At 40.8% G+C, this 21,059-nt stretch overlaps 2 protein-coding genes across 2 annotated transcripts in view; one reads left to right on the plus strand and one right to left on the minus strand.

Moving 5' to 3' along the window:
* RASSF6 (Ras association domain family member 6) overlaps window positions 1-21,059 on the plus strand; it is a 92,429-nt gene that overhangs the window by 9,573 nt on the left and 61,797 nt on the right. The gene's annotated exons all lie outside the window — the stretch shown is intronic.
* Window positions 16,310-19,542, minus strand: LOC118251675 (interleukin-8). The gene is made up of 4 exons (XM_035554069.2): window positions 19,375-19,542; window positions 18,405-18,540; window positions 17,723-17,806; window positions 16,310-17,172 (listed from the first exon to the last, which is right to left on the minus strand). The coding sequence occupies exons 1-4, from the start codon at window positions 19,433-19,435 to the stop codon at window positions 17,142-17,144; spliced, it is 312 nt and encodes a 103-aa protein (XP_035409962.1). The 5' UTR covers window positions 19,436-19,542; the 3' UTR covers window positions 16,310-17,141.

Here is a 21,059-nt window from a genome sequence, read left to right on the forward strand (position 1 = left end):
TATCTGCTTCTACAGAAAGGTCACGGATGGCTATTATCAAATTAGCATATCATGGTAATTTTGCCAAACAAGGTACTGTAGTTGCCCTATTTCCTCCGAGAGTGTATGACACCACACAAGATAGCTCAGAAGAAGCAGAGCTGCCCCTTGATATTTGTCCTCAACAAATTACTGTGAGAAGGTGGGAAACCCAAGAGGTGAAGGGGAGATTTAAAGAAACTATTTGAAAATAAAAAGGAGAAAAAGGAAGTGGGATGTTTTCCAGCTGTCCTTGTCCTGTCAGGACGTCACTAAAATTTTGGCTTCAGTGGTTCCTCTGCAGTGACACATGGGATTTGAAGACCGATCTCCCAGTCTCTTCGACAACTACACCTCTGGGGAAGCTACGTCATGAATGGCTTTGTGGAAGAGGAATTATATTTCAATGTCAGCCTACATTGCTGGTATTTTTTATAACTAAGATGAAAATAGAAAGCTTTTTATAATGAAAAAACAACTGAATAAGAAGGCTGAGAGAAGAAAAAACATCACTGTAAATATGCAGTAATTTAAATTCTTTGCTAAAGGTAGGCAATTGGGTTGAAAAACAGCACAGAATCAAAAAAATTGCAGCTGCTCTTCAATCTTACAGCTGTCCTTGATCTGAGAAGAACAGCTGCCTTGGTCTGAACTGGGAATGGTTCTGAGGGGGCCTCAAAAGACCATTTTTGCTCGTGCAGAATGCACATCCACCTTGTGCTGAGCAGTGGGGGCCCTAGCTCTTCGTGTCTCCATTGAGTTTCCTGCTGGTGACATACCATGCATGAGCATGAGGATTTGAAAAGAAAATGAGAAATTCTGGTGAGAAACAGGGAATTTTGAGATACTTATTACTTCCATCTGTAGAACAATTCAGAAACAAATGATTGTAAATCTGAAAAACGCGGCGATTCTGACAGATAGCCTTTTGTAGGGGAAAGGGTAAATGTAAGTTTCATCCCGTTTTATTGACACAGTCATTTCTTAGTGAATCAATCATTGTTTCTGAGGAGGAAAATAAAACAACAGAGCTTAAAGCATTTCAGAAATAGCCTTGACTTGGTCAGTTCTTTTGTTAAGTTTAAATTATTTTAATATCTTCAGAATTTTAGAATAAGATTATGTTTATGCTTTGAGATTGTATTTATGCTTTGAACGAACACACTTGGATTTGTGATAATAATGGGATGTAATTCCAGTTTAAGCATTTGCAGAAGCTAAACACACTATTATTCATCCTTTTAAGTTGGTGATGAAAACTTGACTAATGCATATTTCAGGGAAACAGGCAGATGAAGTACAATGCTACACCAAAGGAAGGGGATAGGCACATACCTGGGAAATGCTCAGGAAGGTATTTTTATTATGCTTTGGGGTGGAGCAGTCTCTGGACAGATCATTTGCAAACCTGTAGTACTCACAGTTGGTTCAGTTTCATCTTGGCCCAGGTAACAGGAAAGCAAAAAGTCATTATTATAGCAAACATAATATGAAAGCAACTTTGGGTATCCTTAGATGCAACCTTTTGTCTGTAGGCTACCAATGGGCGATGGAGTAGAGGCACTGAGGTCGTAGCTGACAGAGCTTCTCTACAGATAATGCAGCTGTGATACTGAGCAGGATGAGAGAGAGTGCAAAATAAGAATCGCAAGGAAGCGATGGTGCAGAGGGAGATGGCATTACCCTTTGGCATTTGTAATCATTGCAATAACAGCACTGCTCAGAGAACAGAAAGTGCCCCTGGGAACAAGAAAATGACTCAGATGAACCTGTGTCTCATGACCACCTAGGAACCGCTCATTACTCTCCATTTACGAGATCTGTGAACTCAGAGCAAAGCTTGAAAAAGCACTTCCAGACACAGTAATAGTGCTGATGTATAAAGGAGGGACCAAAAAAAAAAAAAAAGGAAGGAAAAAATCAGGATGCATTACTTTTTGCTTCTGAAGTGTAATGTCACATGATGGGCTGTCATTTGCAGCTCTGTTGATCTGGTTTATAGGTGGATTTGCCCTTGTGTTGTTGTGGTTATGCCATGTCCTTCCATGCTCCTCTTGGGATGTTTTGCCTTTCCTTCCCACTGGAAAAAACTTGCTGGACAGGGAGGGAAAGACCTAGTTAGGATCAGCTACATCTTAATTTTGTACCAACCTTGAAAGAAGGAGGCAGACAGTTTTTGCCTTGTGCCTCTTCAGCTCAGGAAGCCTGTGCAGGGCAGGAATTGTGGCACATGGATTGAAAAGGACTTGCACACTGTCTCCAAATGCTTTGGGCATTCAAAGTGGAAGGAAAGGTGCTTTTGTGCAAACGTTTGGCATGAAAACATCAGCCAGAAGTGTTCGTGCAAAGTACCAAATGCCCAATGGCACAGTTTTGAATTGCTCTGCTAATTACGGCTAGGCCATTTTCTGAATTTTCGGAGTTTCCCTGAGCAAATAAAAGGCTCAGTTTCTATGGTTTCAGCAGAAACAGGGGTGGAGTTCAAGTGCCTGATATTGCTAAACCTTTTATTTGCTGTCCCACAGTAAAGATATTTGCATTGCAGTAGAATTTCTATTTCTGTTTCTTTCAAAGCCAGTTACTGTAGGGTTTGAAATCTTTGCTCTCGAGGAAACAACAGGGTGTTTTTTAAAGACTCTGTAATCTGTTAATATAGAGCTACCAGGAGTAAAAATAAAATAAAGATAAATATAAAGGTATAAGGATTGCATAAAGCCTGTGCATCGATTAGTACCAGTTCAGATCATCATGGGGCATCATCACGTCCCAAACTCAAGCAATTAAAATCTGCAGTTAAATGCTGTAGCTCAAATCTTGTTCCTACTTCACTCTACTTCTGAATGTGGAAAAACTTCTGTCTTTCCATTATGTAATGAACAACAGAAAGCTGTGATGCTCAGCCACTGTTTAGCAGTTGGCAGCAATGGTCTTTGTATGAGCTTGAATTAGCCAACCACACCAGCAGACTTGTTTGCAGATAGATTTGGGACCTAATTCTGAAGAGTACTGCAGTATGGAGAAAGTAACCATGCAACTGGAAAACCCTTGAGATGTTTCACTCATAGGCATACTTATACAAGCTACTCCTTTGGCTGAAAATCAGGCTCAATGAGAAGAGGTGAAAATCATGTCCTTAGATGTCTTACAATGACCTCAGCCCCTAGGTCCTGACTTCTGTTTCTGTGCCAGTAAATGTTTCCAGTGTAGACTTGAAAACACTCTGCATCTGTCATGTTTTATGGTATTTTCAAGAACTGGCCACATTAAACACTTGTTACATAGCAGTAACACGCATAATCACCATCACTCCTTGTACTGGGTCTGGCTGGGATGGAGTTGACTTTCCCTGCAGCAGCCCATACAGTGCTGTGCTCTACACTTGGAGCTAGAACAGCACTGGTATCACACCAGTGTTGTGTCTACTGCTGAGCAATACTGGCACAGCATCAGGACTCCCTCTAACACCCCCGGAGCCAGCAGGCTGGGGGTGGGCAAAAGGTGAGGAAGGAACATCACCAGGGCAGCTGACCTAAAGCAACCAAAGGGATATTCCATGCCATATGGTGTCACACTCAGCAATAAAATGTGGAAAAAGGAAGAAGAAGGGAGGGGTGGGCTCTCATGAGAATGTCTGTCCTCTCAAACAACGGCTACGTGCGTTGAGGCCCTGCTTCAAGGATGTGGTCAAGCATCGTTCATTTGTGGGAAGTAGAGAGTAATTTCTTTCCTCTGCACTTCCACACAGCCTTTGCTTGTTGTTGTTGTAGTTGTTGTTTTTCCCTTTTCCCCTTTCCCTTTTTTCCCTTTAGTTAAATTTTTTAATTAATAATAATTTTTCCTTAACAGTTATTTTTCCTTCAATTAAATTATCCTTATCCCAACCTCTGAGTTGTTTTTCTTTTCTTTTCTTTTCTTTTCTTTTCTTTTCTTTTCTTTTCTTTTCTTTTCTTTTCTTTTCTTTTCTTTTCTTTTCTTTTCTTTTCTTTTCTTTTCTTTTCTTTTCTTTTCTTCTTCCCCTCCTCTTCTGAGGAGGGGGAGTGAGAGAGCAGTTGTGGTGGAGTTCAGCTGCCTAGCAAGGTAAAACCACCACACTCCTATATATAGATATCATTCAATACATTAAAAAATGTGTTTGGGGATTGAGAACACATTGTTTCAGATTCTGACAGTGTCTGCAAGTTGTAAGTCTCCACAAATTAAGATTGCCATATACATCAGCTTAGCATTGTCTTTATTATACCACTTCTAATACATTATTTTAACCTCTTTTCCTAAGGAAATATGCCTCATGCAATCACCATGTGCCTGTCTCTCCAGTCATATATGGTTGCATTTGAACTGTGCCTTTCAATTTGACAGAAAAGAAACATGAGAAAGATAAAGCTTGTTGGAAGTTCTGGGAAATAGGCAGCCAGGTATCACCAGAAAAGTTTCTCATATTCCCATGTGAGACAAGCTATGAATGTCTTGACTACAAGAAAAATACTGTCAGAGCTCAACATAGCTCAATATGAAACTTTATGCAACTCCAGGGGAAATTGGACTTCATTAATCCTCATGGCAGAACTTCCTTGTGGATATTTATTTGAGGCATTTCCTTAAGTGTTCTCCTGTTCCTAATGTGTACTGGCAATGAGCAGTGTGGAACCACAGTGAATGGCTTTTTATTATAACTACAATTTTGTTTTGTTTTGTTTTGTTTTGTTTTGTTTTTTTACCAATCCTCTCATGTTATTGTGTGTAATGTGCTGAAACTTGCAAAGCAGCATCTAGGAAGTCTTTAGGGTTGGATTTATTTTTTTTTCATCCAAAGACAGAAATGTAGCACTGAGAGTGACCTGGGAGGATGGCCTGGTTCAGACTCAGCTGGGAGATTTGAGTCTACCCAGTCTTTCTCTGATGTGTCTTTGGGAATGATGAGGGTTCAACGATCTTCCTGGATAACCCATTCCAGTGTCTAAGCTTCCCTAGCTTTCCTGTATAAAGTTCTTAACATCTGAGTAATACCTCCTTTGTTTAAAAGTAGGCTATTTTTTTACCCCACCCTTGTGATGTTCTGCTGAACAACTGACCTCTATCTTCATCCTACAAACATCATACGTACAAGAAGATATATCTCAGTTCCTGCTCCAATTTCTGTAAACCAGACTAAAAGCTTTCAGTTCTTTGATTTTTTTTTCCCCTCAAAGGCCATATTTTCTTTAAATTGTGCTGTCCATGCTGTTGTCTTACTTGACATTAAGATGTATTTAGAATGTGGCCATTTAATGTATAGCTTTTCTTAAACGCAGAAGATGCAGGTTTCCCAGCACTGCAGCTCTCAAGGTGTGCTGCAGGGTCTCAAAGTACACTTCAGTCATATATGATGGTTGTTACTGTGAAAGGAAATAAATTTAGTTTGTGAGTCACATTGTTTTAGAGCCTAAGCTTATGTGCTTAAAAGCAATTACTGCATTTGCACCAAAGAACACTGTTAGGCTTCAGATTCCCATCTGTGAGGCCAAAATATTGATCTGAAATTGATACTGATCTGATACTGGTATTTGTTGCACGAAGAACCACCTCCTATTGTTTGTCTGAACTTCGCTTCTTTGAGCTTTATGTGATGGCCCTAGTTATAATATTACAAGCGAGAGTGAACACTTTCTCTATGCCCCGGCTCAATCACATCTTGTTTGAAGAAACACTTCCTTTTCTTTGTTTTTAACCTGTCACCTGCAAAGTTCATTTGATACCTTCTGGGCAATATGTACAGTCTATAGTTTCATAGCTATGTGGCCACAGGTCCTGCACTCCCATGGACTGTGGGTCACTCAAAGTCGTTGGAGCTCTGCACATTTACCCTGGACTCAGACATAAATGCAGTAAGCCATTCCCAAGGTCCAGCATCAACTCTCTTCTCTTGGACCCCAGAGCCCAAATCCAGTCACACCTTCATCAGAGGAACCAAAGGACTCGGGATGCGCTGCAGAGCCAGCGTGTTTTCTTCTGGAACCCAGCATCTGTTCCTCCTCATGGAGCTCTGGTCTGGTGACATTTTGTGAATCTGAGTTAAGCCTTTTATTATACAAAAATTTGCTAATTTGTTGGAAGCAAGAAGGTTAGATCAAACACTTGAAGACGCATTACCTACAATACATTTTAGAACAAAACAAAATAAATAAATGGACCTGCCAGCCAAATTCTCACACAAAAAGAAATAACTTTGAGTAGTTATAGAAATGAGGCAACAAGAATCAAAATGTATTAAATCAGGAGGGAAAAAGATAGCGTTCTAGCTAAGTTTTGAGCCTCTGAATATATAAAACCTAGAAAACCTATAAAACCTCTGAATATATTAACCTAGAGCATAGTAAATGGCTCCCCCAAATGATAACATCAAAACTGGTGTTCATGAATTTGGCTGTTTTTTTTTTTTTTTCCTCATAAGCCATTAATGTGTGGTCAGTATTCTGGCCTGAGGTTGACTGCAACTCAGGATATTTTTGATTCAAGAAAGAAGTGCTGCCTCAGAAAGGAGAAATCTTTCCCAGCTCGCTGATTTAAGAACAACAAGACAAACCATAATATAAGTACATCTGCCCTACAAGTGTGTGGCACTGATAAACTTACTTAATGATTTGCAGTTGTCATCTGGCTCAGCAGCTCCTTTTTTCTAGTCTGATCCTTCTACTGACTAACATATATCAGAGCCTGTAAAGCCTTTAAAGATTTTGTTGAAAGGATGCTTTAGCAGTAGGAAATTAACACAATGTACATTTTTACAGAATGCTTCCTCCTGGAGTAAAATAGGCTTTCTTCTGTCTTGTATTCAAGTAGCGTCTGAATATTTGCTTCAACACTGTAGAGAAAGGTAACAAGAAAAGGATACTGATAAAGTAATTCACAAATTACACTTTCCTAACTGTCCTGTACTTTAGCATAATTCTGTAGTTGCCTGCTGAATAGGAGAAGCATAGGAGCAGCAAAAATACAGCAAAAATAAATATCAATGGTTGGGCATTATGAACATGTAGATTAGTTTTGTAAAGAAAAATTTTAAATGACAAGTAGAGGGAATTTTTCAAAGGCACTTATATGGCTTTCTCACTTGGCAGTGAGGTCTGCTTTGGATCCATCTTGCTACCTGAGTGGCCCTGCAAGGGAAGGGCTCGTAAGTGCTTGTACACTAACACCAGAGCTCACAGCCCACTCTTGCCAAGTCTGACCTGTGAAAAGAGAAAAGGAATAGAGGCCACTACACAAAGCATCTCTCCAGCTGGACCTGGTAAGACATTGTTGTGGTTTCGCCCGGCTGGCAGCTAAACACCACACAGCCGTTCGCTCACCCTCCCCCCTCCCTCTCTGGGATGGGGGAGAGAAACGGGAAAGTGAAGCCTGTGAGTTGAGATAAAGACAGTTTATTAAGACAGGAAAATAATAATAATAATAATAATAATAATAATAATAATAATAGTATTAATAATAATAATGTGTATGAAACAAGTGATGCACAATGCAATTGCTCACCACCCGCTGACCGATGCACAGCCTATCCCCGAGCAGCTGGCCCCCCCACCCTGGCTAGCCACCCCTATATATTGTTCAGCATGATGTCAGATGGTATGGAATACCCCTTTGGCCAGTTTGGGTCAGCTGTCCTGGGTCTGTCCCCTCCCAGCTCCTGCTGCATCCCTAGCCTGCTCGCTAGCAGGACAGAGTGAGAAGCTGAAAAGTCCTTGGCTTGGTGTAAGCACTGCTCTACAACAATTAAAACATCAGCATGTTATCAGCGCTCTTCTCATCCTAATCCAAAACATAGCACCCTACCAGCTACTAGGAGGAAAATTAACTCTGTCCTAACTGAAACCAGGACATATATCAACCCCTTATTCCATACCATTTATGTCATGCTCAGGTTACACTCTTTCCAATACCTTCTAATTAATCACCATTTTCATCTATGATATATAGCAATCATGGTAGTGATGACATACAGTATTATATAATAATTAACATACTACAGTTCAACTCATGGGCTATTCTCACCCAGTATTAGGTCCCCTTGAGGTACACACCGAACCTCCCCATTCTTTTGCATTACCCACCAAGTGCATCCAGGTCCCTGAGCAAAAGCAATCCCACGAATGGGTTTGCCTTTTCCTGAGGCAGGAGTAGCCCAGACTGTCTTAGCCAGCATGTTTCTTACGTGCACTACAGGAACTTTATCCCCTTCTACAGCGCGTAACAGGTTTGATTGGGCAGGTCCAGCTCGGTTGGCAGATCCCCTAGTATTGACTAACCAGGTGGCCTTTGCCAAATGTGTATCCCAGTTTTTGAATGTCCCAGCACCCATTGCTTTCAGTGTAGTCTTTAACAGTCCATTGTATCGTTCAACTTTCCCGGAGGCTGGTGCAGGATAGGGGATGTGATACACCCACTCAATACCATGTTCTTTGGCCCAAGTGTCTATAAGGTTGTTTCGGAAATGAGTCCCATTGTCTGACTCAATTCTTTCTGGGGTGCCATGTCGCCATAGAACTTGCTTTTCAAGGCCCAGAATAGTGTTCCGGGAGGTGGCATGGGGCACAGGATATGTTTCCAGCCATCCGGTGGTTGCTTCCACCATTTTAAGTACGTGGCGCTTGCCGTTGCGGGTTTGAGGGAGTGTGATGTAATCAATCTGCCAGGCCTCTCCATATTTATATTTCAGCCATCGTCCTCCATACCAAAGAGGCTTTGACCGTTTGGCTTGCTTGATTGCAGCACATGTTTCACAATCATGAATAACCTGTGCTATAGTGTCCATGGTCAGGTCCACCCCTCGATCACGAGCCCATCTGTATGTTGCATCTCTACCTTGATGGCCTGAGGTGTCATGGGCCCATCGGGCTATAAATAATTTACCTTTATGTTGCCAGTCCAGGTCCACCTGAGCCACTTCAATCTTAGCAGCCTGATCCACCTGCTGGTTGTTTTGATGTTCTTCAGTAGCCTGATTCTTGGGCACATGGGCATCTACATGGCGTACCTTTACAACCAGGTTCTCTACCCGGGCAGCAATATCTTGCCACAATGCAGCAGCCCAGATGGGTTTGCCCCTGCGCTGTTGTTCTGCTTCCATTGCTGTAACCACCCCCACAGGACATTTGCTACCATCCATGAATCAGTATAGAGATAGAGAACTGGTCACTTTTCTCGTTCAGCAATATCTAAGGCCAGCTGAATGGCTTTCACTTCTGCAAACTGACTCGATTCACCTTCTCCCTCAGCAGCTTCTGCAACTCGTCGTGTAGGACTCCATACGGCAGCTTTCCATCTCCGATGCTTTCCCACGATACGAGAGGACCCATCAGTGAACAGGGCATATTTCTTCTCATTTTCTGGTAGCTTGTTGTACAATGGGGCTTCTTCAGCATGGACCACCTCCTCCTCTGATGATATCCCAAAGTATTTGCCTTCTGGCCAGTCCATAATCACTTCCAAGATTCCTGGGCGACTGGGGTTTCCTATTCGAGCCCGCTGAGTAATCAGTGCAACCCACTTGCTCCATGTAGCATCAGTTGCATGATGTGTAGAGGGGACCCTTCCTTTGAACATCCAACCTAGTACCGGCAGTTGGGGTGCCAGGAGGAGCTGCGCTTCAGTACTGACCACTTCCGAAGCAGATCGAACTCCTTCATATGGTGCCAATATCTCCTTTTCGGTTGGAGTATAGTGGGCCTCAGATCCTCTGTATCCCCGACTCCAAAACCCCAGGGGTCGACCTCGAGTTTCCCCAGGTTCTTTCTGCCAGAGGCTCCAGGTGGGACCATTCTCCCCGGCTGCGGTGTAGAGCACGTTCTTTACATCTGGTCCTGAAACCAGGACAGATATGTACTTGTCAAAATTGTTCTCATATTGACAAAACTTGATAGAAGAATTGCCTCTGATCTTTGTCCTAAACAGATAAATATTTAGAATGTAAAGCTTTGTTTTCAAGTACTTGGAACCTGATAAAACCACAGTCTGTGGTTAGTTGTAATGTATTAAATCTGCATTAATGCCTTTGCAAATATCATTTGTATTGCTTTGAAGCCTGTCTACAGATGCATCTTACATTTGTACAATCTTCTTTTATATGGCATAATTGTTATTTTGGGAAAACACAAAACAAACTGCCTCCCATAAAAGTTAAGAAAAACAAAGGAATGCTACGTAGAGAAAGACCTTACCTGCATCAGAGTGAGGTCAGACAAATAGAAAACATTGCGTAGCAATTATTTTCTACCATGAGTAGACTGTTTCTTTAAATGTTCACTAGGTTTTAGTTCAGAGTAAGTACTGAGGGTAGGTAGCTTTCTCACTGAGCGTAGGCTGTTGAAACTGAAAATCATTTGTCAGTGTTTTTGTCACTGCCTACGTGTATGAACACACACTCAGGTTTTAACAGGTAGGTCACTGGGTATTTTGGAAAGCTACTTTGGCTTTAGTCATAAGGGTTTGAAGGATTTGCTCACTTTCAGACACAGCTTGTGATACCAGGGAAACAGTCAGGGCTGCAGCAACGCCATTCATGATTAGATAAGAGTCAAGAATGTCTTCTGTTAGTGCTTCTGTGTTATTGGTACTTCGCAGCCATAAGCAGAGCTTTAAGTGCATGGAAGAGGACAGTTTATTTTCAGAAAATGCATGTGTTTCTTCTTACCTGGATTTTAAGGTCACTGCAAAGTGAGACAAAAAAAGTCCTGTCAACAGTTAACAGTAATCACTGCTGAAGACTGCTGTACTTTGAGTATACACTAACATAACTTGAAGAGCGATGATAGTCTAGCAGACAGCAAATGTGTGCCCTAAATATGTATCTTACAGTTCATAAACAGTAAAGAAGGAAAGAATGCACTGCAAAGAGTTAAAGCAAAAAGAAGGAAAAGAAAATGCTCCTATTTCTTAGAAGTAAGGTTTGACTTCCTATCATCTGCCTACATTTTTCTTTCTCTTTGTTATTCAGTATTTCCTGGAGGGAGACTCTCCCTGGCACCACCTGATTCCTTTACGTTGCCAAGAGTCCTGTGATAATAAGCTATCTGAAGTAAGATGAAACAAATTTAAAAGTATCTTAGGGGGCAGAAATTTGAGCAGAAGCCCAAAGGCCAGGCACCCCTCAGGTCTATTACAGCAAGCATCCTAAAATCAACCCCAGTTCTCCTAGTGTCCACATACATGTGCTTTTCCCAGTATGTAATCCTAGCTACTGCCAAGCATTACCACTTTCTCCTCCACTGAAAAGGTGTAAGGGCACAAATGCTTTCCCTGCTGCATCAAAATGCAGTACAAATGCTCACAACAGTATTATTAATTGCAGAAACGCTGGACTTGCATCCCCTGCAGAGCTAACGCAGCCTTCTAATAGTATTCATCCCATCAGAGGAATATGAACAGGCTGTAAGAGTCAAAAGTGTACCTCAGAAGGCAGAGGGGTGCCGAAAGCGTGGCATTTTTCTTTCTTAATCCTGGGATTAAGATTAATTCCTCTCAGCATCTTCACACCCATGTCTTGATCCCACTTCATAGCAAAACAAAACTGTCAAGAAAGAACAGATATGAATCCAAGAACCAAAAATACACTTATTTTCCTAACTAATGGTGTCTAACCATGTAGCAGAGAAAGATGAAATTTGTATCCATGCCCCTGGATATGAGAGAAGGCTCCCTCCTTGGTGACATCCTTGTGCAATAAGAAGGTAAACAAAGGTGATAGAAATATTTCCAGAGGAACTCCCTAATTGTAAATAGAAATGTTGAGTATGTCAGACTTTTACAATCATATTGACATTTCAGTTTTAGCATGGGTGGTTGAATTGTGATTCCTTAGTTTGCTGGTAATCTTGAAAAAAAAGTGACCTCAAAAGTTAAAAAAAAGGAGGGAAAGAAGAATGGTCAGTGGTTTTGAAGTCATTGTGATTTCTGTGGAAGAATGAAATACACATCTTTAATTTTGAAAAAGCAAGCTAAGAAGATGGGCTTATTTATTTGATGCACATATGTGCCATGGAGTTTTCATTATTTGAGAAAATGCTTGTAAGGAAAAGCTGGAAATCATCAGTCTCAGCAGCTCAGTGCAAGCATTGCTTCAGTGCTTAAAAACTGATTTTGGCATTTTGGCATATTGTGTTAGCTGAGTCAGAAAAGCTACTTTGCTCTCCTTTTTCCACTGCCTTCCCCAAAAGCTGAAAGCTTGTTGGAGGAAGAGCAATTAACTGGGTCCAAATGTGCTTTCAAAACAAGCTTCTTGTCTAATGAAATTTTACTTCCACAAATTTTGAAGGTTTGTATCTATGAAAAACAGTGATCTGCAAAGGAAGAACGTACTGGATTTTTCACAATTTCTTCATCCTCTGGTAGAGAATAGGAGAAATTGCTAGACTGATACTGGAGATGCCAGTGTGCCATTTGGAGAGGAAAGTCTTTCTTCTTATAGCCCCTAGAGTCTTGGCTGAGTCAGTAGAGATAGAGGCAAGTGGGATCTGGTCAACCTGGTATACCTTTCTTTCCAAAAAAATTGATCATGTTCCTCATGAATAAGATAGTTGGACCTGTTAGAGGTTGATAATTGGTTAAAATGGATAGTATTTGTTCAAAACAAAAATGAAAACAACAAAAAACATATCTATAGTGAAATCTGTCTGCAGAAAGTTGTAGAAAGATGTCACAATGATGCCTGTTAATGAAAGGGCGATGTAACAGCATCAGTAAGTGTCAGTATGTCTAGTTATACCTATAACTAACAGTATATGTACAGAAGGAGTTGTAATTTTGTGATTGCCCCTGAGGAAATAGATCTGGGTGTCACAGGTTTGATGCTCCTAGACAACTGTGTACAATGTATGGCAGTCAGAAAGGCATCTAGAGTTCTAGGAAGCATTTAGAAAGGGATTATGAAGAAAAAAAAAGAGAAAATATGAGAAAATCCTATGTGTCGTGTTGAAGGCAACTAGATGTGTGTAGTTCTACATGATAAAACCATGGAAAAATCATTGTCACAGGATAGTGAGAAGGCAAGAAGTGTGATGGGTTTGAAGAAAACATATCATAAGTACTGTAGATACGCAGTTGCAATGATACAGTGTTTGGACTTGAACTTTAGCTAGGAGTTCAGTCAGATGAAAGGGAAACAGCTTATTCCTTTTGTAATTCAAAATTGTAATTTCCAAATTACACTTAGATTCTCAGACTACATTCTATAATGTATTCCTCTCTAGAGATCCATAGAAATGGTGAAAGAAGGCATCTGTACACTGACTGCGACTAATACTTACTATTAAAAATAAATGTATTTAATATTAAAAGCAAACGTTCACAATGGTTTTCAACAACAAACATCACAGGCTTGATTTTACAGGTGGCAAAATTCTTGTTTCAGTTTTGCACACAGAAATAAAATGTCTATTTCCTGACTCAGAAACATCCATGGAAGTCTGATTCCAAGAGGGTCCATTTCCTGTGGAGTCAGTCATAATATCCTCATACAAACAAAAATAAATGCAAAGCTTGGAACAAGTCTGCAGTACCAAGCTGGCACTATGTGTAAATTTCCTGGGATTTTCCCATGTTAAGTGATAACAACTTAAAAAATGCAATAATTTCCAGAATGGGGAGCAATCTGTAAAACAAAAGAAAGCAAAACATGGACAAAGTATCTGTCACCTGATACATGACCAGGATGTTTGTATTAGTCAATATACAGTACAGACAGAAAAGGGGAGAGCAGCAAGCCAATGTTTGTATTCTCTGTTCTTCTAAGGAAGAGTTTAGAGTGCTTGTTCAGGGACTTTCCAGTATTTCTTTCAATGACTTCCTCTGTGGTTTGCAACACTTATACATTAGAGAGAAATATACTTTTGATATTTTAAGAAAGCACGTATGAAACAAAGCATATGAAACATATGAAGCTTGAGGGAACACATTACAGTTCACGATGGAGTTTTTCCAGCAACCAGCCATGGGAGGAAGAGTTTGAAGATAAGGGGAATGATGTGAGGTTGCTGCTGGGTTGTTTGGTTGTTGTTATTGTCGTATTGCCCCCAGCTTGAAATTGTTGCTGTAAGAAGGAAGAGAAAGTGGTTTTGAAGAAAGATGAAGTAAGGGACCATGAAAACAGCTGAGGACAGAGAGTATACATAAGTACCTCTGTTGCATTTAATTGTGAGGATGGCAGGAGAGAAACAAAAGGAGGGTGATGAATGCAGATGGCTGTTATAAAGGGAATGGCCTTCTGGCAGGGCTGCAGAATACAATTCAGATGCAAAATGAAGTAGCCAAGGGGAGCAGAAGCTTCTACACGATTGCAGAAAGGTGAAGATGGACAAGAATGTAGAGTTAACGGCAATGAAATCTCAGGGTCCTTTCAGTGGTGGTAGAAATGTCCTGAGTCTTCCTCAGCTCACTGGTGTATTACACAGATCCATCTGCAAACACACACACACGTGCGCATACACACTTATTAAATAGTCTACATGTGTTCAAAGGATGCTGTTTTCTCCTGTTTGTGCATGACGTGATAACTGTAGAGCACACTGTTCAGAGGTCAAGCGGCTGAACACCTCAACCTGATGCCAAACTCATGTGGGTTGTGTAGAGAACAGAAATTGATCTCACTGAGCAGCGTCTTCAAGAGAAGCAAGCCAAAGACTGTTCTCCGGCTTTATAATCACAAAGTTACCTGGCCAAAATTCTTTTGAGGTTTTAAAAATATGTAGATCACAGGTAAAGGTGAAGTACCTTCAGAAAGAATGTACGCAGGGTCTGAAGGATACGGATTCACCTGAATTTCGACTGGTTTTGTGCCAGTGATAAAGCAGGAATCCAACCTATTTTTGCCATATCCTCTGGAAATGCTGTTTACTTGGGGCTACTGTGTAGTCAGTCTCTTGATATTCTGTTTTATCTTATGAAGATTTCATTTTTTTATAGCAATGCTAATATTTGCAACAGGAAGAAGTACATGCAGACTGGCATATTAGATCTCCTTCCTACATGGGCTTAAGTCCCTGTTCCAAATCCAGCAGGACAAGGTCTTGAATCTGATAGATTTAGAGTTTCCAGAACATTCAATACCTCTCTTGCAATCTTCTTTTCCTCCTGTCTGGTATAAAGTCCTTCAAATCCTAACCCTTTTCCTCTCTTAAGAGAAGAAGCAGGCCCGTTGTTTTGCCTCATTCAGCCTTTGGTTATGAAATGGGCAAGCAGGTGGGCAAATTGGTCACGAATTTGCTTTGCATGGGCGTAAATTGGGATGCTAACCCCATGCTGCTGTGGCACGAGGACGGCTGGTTCTTCTGCACAAAGTGCCTTTCACTCTGGGAAGTGATCCTGAAGAAGAGAAAAACAAAACAAAAAAAAAAACAGAAGCCACGTTTTCAGATCAGCTAAGCCTGATCTGGTTACTCCAGAAGAGAACATACAAAATGCCCTTCGGGTCAGTGCTGATGTCCATCCAGCCCAGCAGCCTGTGTCCATCAGCAGCAACAGGGAGTTGCCATCCCCACTGCACCATGCCAGGTTCTAGGGAAGTGAGAAGTGTGTCACTCCGTATTCCCTTTAGTATCTGAATCTGTCTGCCTCCTCCCAGAAGGTCTATACAATATAATTATATACTGTGTAAAGAAGTACTCTTCTCACCTATTTTACACTGACCTGCAAGTTTCATCAAGTAACATTAAAGAGTCCTGTGGTCATGTCATCAGTTGTCTACGTGATTTCTTAAATCTTGCTCAAATTCTCCTCAGCCTTCTCCTATCCTAAGTGCAAGACATTTTCAGTCTTTCCCTCTTTTCAAAGAGGCAGGCATAGCGCACTCAGTGCTCTCCGTTCCAGCAATCGGAGTAGCAAGCTGTTGTTACACCAGGGCAAATGCTTGATATCTGGGTGCCCAAAATACAGACCCCAAAATTTTGACAGACAAATAGTGGCCTTTTGATGCAGTCAGGATTTACAGCTCTGGGGCTGATCTGGGCACAGGCAGCATTCAGACACCTGAGGGTAAAGCTCTCTTATAACAAGGAACCTAAATTAGGAGCCTTGCCCCACAGCCCAGCAATCCCCAAAGCCAGAAGAGAGGTGGGTGAGCATTTTACCCTACCCTCTTCCCAGAGCTAGGAGTTCTCTTTTGCATTCAGTAGTGTCAGGTTACTGTAACAGAGTGACTTAAAGTACCATGGACTCCAAATTGGCATTTCAGTTCCAGAAATCAGACCAGGATAGCAAAACTGGAGCAAATTGTTTCCAAATAAAGTGAATGAAAATGTAAAATAACAAAGAGATAACAAATAGATTTTTTTTTTTGTAGAAAGTATTTATTAAAATATTGTCAGGAATAATGACATTCTCACAAGCAAATTCTGTCTATATAAGCTACAATTTTTTCCATTTGATGAATAATTTGATAATTAGACATAGAACCAAGTCCTTAGACAGCGTAACAGGTCTGTGAACATTTCTTTAAAAATTATTATTAGGAATGGAAAATACAGTAGAAATTAAATAAATTATCATCGCTTTCTGTCTTGTGTAGAAACTACTAAATAAATATATTTATAAATACCACAGAAATCACAATAACTAAACACCAAAGCCACTCTCTTACAGATTCTGCAGGCTAGATTTTTGAAGTCATGAAGTCAGAGCTCACAGTGAAGCCACGGGCTGACTGTGATTAAGGAAACTGCTGTTGACACAACATACTAGAGCACTCCAGGGGAGCAGGAGGATTTACCGGTTTGCTGCTGTAATAGCAAAATAGTAGGGCTTCGTACAAGCAAGCTGTGCTGTAAGTGCATTGCACTTAACTGGTTGTGTTTGACTGAAGTGACTTCCAAGGGATCTTCATTTCCTTGAGCAAGCCACTTCTCCTGTTCAGTGTCTTCGGTTTCAATGGACAGCGTGTCCCACGGACAGCGCTGACCATTTTGAAAGACTTTCTTAAATAGATGCAGTTAAATAAATAAATAAATAAGTAGACACGGTGATCTACGGCGAAGATAAGAACACCGATGTGGGAGGAGGAAGGTGGCACGCCTCCTGAGAGCGGGATGGTGCTCTCCTCGGGTGTTTCTCTCAGCGGAGGAGTGGGAGTGGTTCTGAGATTTTTTCTGTCTTTATTTTTCTTACAGTGGCGCATCAGAATTGAGCTGAGCCCTGTTAAGAGGTGAGGGAAAAGGGTGGTTTAAAAGGTGGTTCAGAGAATGATTATCATTACTTAGCATTGCATGAACAGTTAAGAAGGAGTGAGTGCTCTGTTTCCAACTCTGTCTGCTGCACAAGGTACAGAGACAATGAAGGTGATGTTTCAAAAGCAATTACTGGAGTGCCAGTGTTTGCATAGCTGGTGCCCAGCTAGGAAACTTCTGCACCAAGAGTTTCTGCATTCGCTCATATCAAGGAATTCATTAACTTCGAAGTATGGATTATTGACATAGGATACTGCAAGTAAGGGGCAGATGGATTGTACTAAAGCCCCATTTTTCAGAGGATGTTCATTTCCCTGCAGACAGAGTTGCCAGTACTTAGCGGTTTAGTAGTGGCATAGCAGCTTGAGCAAGGACCCTGCAGCAGAGCCCACAAAAGAGCTCATTTCTATAACTAAGCAACAAGAGCAAATGGAAACTATCACTATGAAACCCTACAAGTTGGCTTTTTGGGGAGGCTTACAACTTAACTGCCCAAACTGAGAGTGAACAGGACTTACTTGGCCAGAATTGCCTTTACGATCAGCTGTACCCAGGGAGCAGTGGGGTCCAAGCACACCTCTCTGTTGTCCTTCAGAGTAGCTCTGCAAAAAGGAAAGAAAAAAAAAAGTCAGGAAACTAGTACATGGGTTTGTTTTGTGCACAGAGTGTAATACTGCATTTTCAGAGTCTGTGTGCCTGCACTCAGAGGGCTCACACGTTCCCATTAATCTTCCTCAATATTTGTAGGTACTTGTTTGGAGTTTGTTTGTATTAGTAAAGATTCTCAAACAAGCGCTGAAACCTCCAGTGCAAAGAGGAGTTTCAGCAGTATACAGATTGCAACATCTTATTCCCTCCTCCATGCTGTCCCAAACCAGATTAGTTTCAGGGGCTCTTTAAATCTGCTTACAGGAACGTAATTTGTCTCTCTGAGATGGTCACAGGACTGTTTTACTGTGAGTTTTGCCTGCCAAGTAAACGCAGGATTCAAACTAAATTAGTCCCTCGTGCATTAAGCACTGACCAGTCCTTGCAATTCATGTTCTACCCCTGTAGAACAACTACTCGGTGTGTCCTGTGACAGATAAATACAGATCAGTTCAGAAATATACAAGGTCAGGGAGACTACGCAGAAAGTCTGCAGCTGCAGCGCAGTGTGGAGTGCAGGTACAGAAGAGAGTCTCTTGCAGAGGCACTTACATGATTTCAACGTTCTTGCAGTGGGGGCCGCTTTGCGTCAGCTTCACATCTTGAATAGATTTAGGGTGGATGAACTTCGAGTGAGTGCTTATGCACTGGCACCGGAGCTCGTTTCCCATCCTTACCAGGCTCCTGCCTATAAGCAGAAAAGGAAGATTGCACTTTGAGAGGCAGTTTTATCATCACTGTATTGACAGAAAGCATGGCTGCTCTGTCTTAACAACATTCTAGATTAGAGTCCTGCATTTGGCCAAGCTGACTAAATCCTCATGATGTAAAAATCAGTTGTTTATTTTTTTCAGAGGATCCGATACCTGAGCACATTTAAAATTAAATTAGCGTGGCGTTTTAAAATAAAACCACACATTTTGTTGTTACTTGCACTGACAACACTGCTGATTGCATCATTTCACTATCTGGATTGACAGGCTGGCACCTGTCTAGAAGATAGAGCCCTGCATTTTTTCCCTAGCTTGAGGCTGGTCTTTGCTGCATGTTTTTATTGTTTGTTCTCCACTGCCAGCTGTATACTGCTTGCCTGAGGCAGCACGGTCAAGAAGTAAAAACCATGAGCTGATAAGCTGGAAAATGCTGTCCTTCATGTGGGAAGGCAGAGGAACATTCAAACACTTTTAAGAAGATCCTGCCTCTAGCCAAATGCACTTGAAATACAGAAGCAAAACAAATTTCAGTAGCATCCTTAAAATTTTTCCCACAAGTTGTCAGTAACTCTTCAGTACAAGAGCTGCAGGGTAAATTTCTGACTGAGGAGAAGCGAAATATTTCAGGAGGAGAAATATTTCAGAAGAGGAGAAATATTTCAGAGGAGAAATATTTCTGTAGGAGAAATATTTCAGAAGAAATCAACTTGCCGAAACAAGCATAAAGCTACCTTTCTGCAAGGACACGCGTCTTGGCAGATGCCAAGGCAGTGCTGCAGTCAGGTGGGTCTCGGCAGGGATTCGCTTACCTTGAGACAGAGCCACGGAAATCAGGAGAAGAGCCAGGACAGCCCCAAGTTTGCCGTTCATGATTAGAGAGGAGTTTTTAGCTTGGCTGTTGAGTTCAGGTTCTGTGGAGCTGTGACCTCTCCTGGCAGAGGACTGCTGATATCTGAACTGAGCAATCCATCGTGCTTTTATATGGTTTTGTGCTCGACTTGTGTGCTCTGCTAGCTTGTAGATTGCGTTAGAGGAATTTCCCAGATGCAGTAAAAATGAGTCACATGACTGTTGTGAAACTCCTTCCTAGATGACGATGAATTATTCTCCTGCAAATAATATAATGCATTAGTTTATTAAAATACATAAATAATATCCCTGCAGTCCAGTTTCCTTTGTAGGCTTCTGTAAATGTTGTGCTTTTTCTGTAATGCATATGCTTATTATTTCATAATATAACTTTCTGATGGTTTCGATTACTTTTATGTTATAACTGTATTTTTTTCCTCATGGTAATAACTGTTTTTGTAGGGATGTTTGAGATATTTATTTCCTTCTCTCTCTTGGTGGTGATAGCTTCTACTTATCTGATTTTACACAATTGGTATGGAAATCAGATAGTGCTGAAATCAGTGAAAAGCTTTTCCACTGCAGTCAAGATTTTACCTCTGCACTATTTTGATTTTACTGACTTTTTTTGTTCTTTTCTTTTTTTTTTCTGTTAAAGTGGTATCTTACAAAATAAATTCATCTCCAATACTTTCTGTTTAGTAAAGGAACTGAGGGTGTATTATTCAGAGCTTCCTAGGGGATGTAGATATTTGGTTCTATGCAACCTTGAAAATCATTCCGCAATTTTCTTGTAACACATGTTAATGAATGAGGAAGCTTTGTATGCAAACACAGTGACATGACTTGCCAAACACAATGACTTTTGTTTGCTTTATAAATGTTGGTATTGTTAATAACTTGTTTCTCTTTCAGTTACGGTAACCCTAGGTCTTAACACAGGGAAATAACAATAAATATTACGGTACTGCTGTAGACAAGCTTGTTAAAGAACCTTGTTGCATGAATGCTGAGTATTTATTTACTGTGGCTGGTAGAAATAATAGCCATTTCAAGGGAAAACTTGGGCTCAAATGGTGATCTATCACATAAACAAAGATATGGTTTTTAACCCATCTGGAGTGCATGCGATTAGGTGAAGACATTCTGTTCTGATGCTGTAGAAAAGTTGTTCTTTTGACTACAAAGACTTTTGCTGCTTGTCATCTCCAACCTCAAAGCTTCGTGTTTTTGTGATCTGAGGATTTATAGAGATATTTCTCCCTAGCTTTGAGGAGTTTGTAAAAACTCAACTTATCTTTAGCATGTAAAATATTGTAATTTATTTGTAAGAACAATTGAACAGTTTGTTTATAATTTCTTATATTTTACTATTTACCATTAGTCGTTAACTCCCTTGATAAAGAAACTTTGTGATGAAAATTCATCTGTTTCCTATCACTATATCAGCTGGTCCAAGAAAAGATATAACCAAGTTTGACTCTCCTACCACTTTCTGAGTACTGAGTCAACAAAAGATACCACTTTCTGGTTCCAAATGGTGTTTCTCCTTAACTGTATGTCTGTCTTACAGAGCTTTCCTGAAAAATACCTGTAGTTCTCTTATGGCATGGAAAAGGAGGAGATTTTAACAGATATTGAAGCT

Source organism: Cygnus atratus, chromosome 4 (genome assembly GCF_013377495.2).
Source record: "Cygnus atratus isolate AKBS03 ecotype Queensland, Australia chromosome 4, CAtr_DNAZoo_HiC_assembly, whole genome shotgun sequence".
Taxonomy (NCBI): domain Eukaryota; kingdom Metazoa; phylum Chordata; class Aves; order Anseriformes; family Anatidae; genus Cygnus; species Cygnus atratus.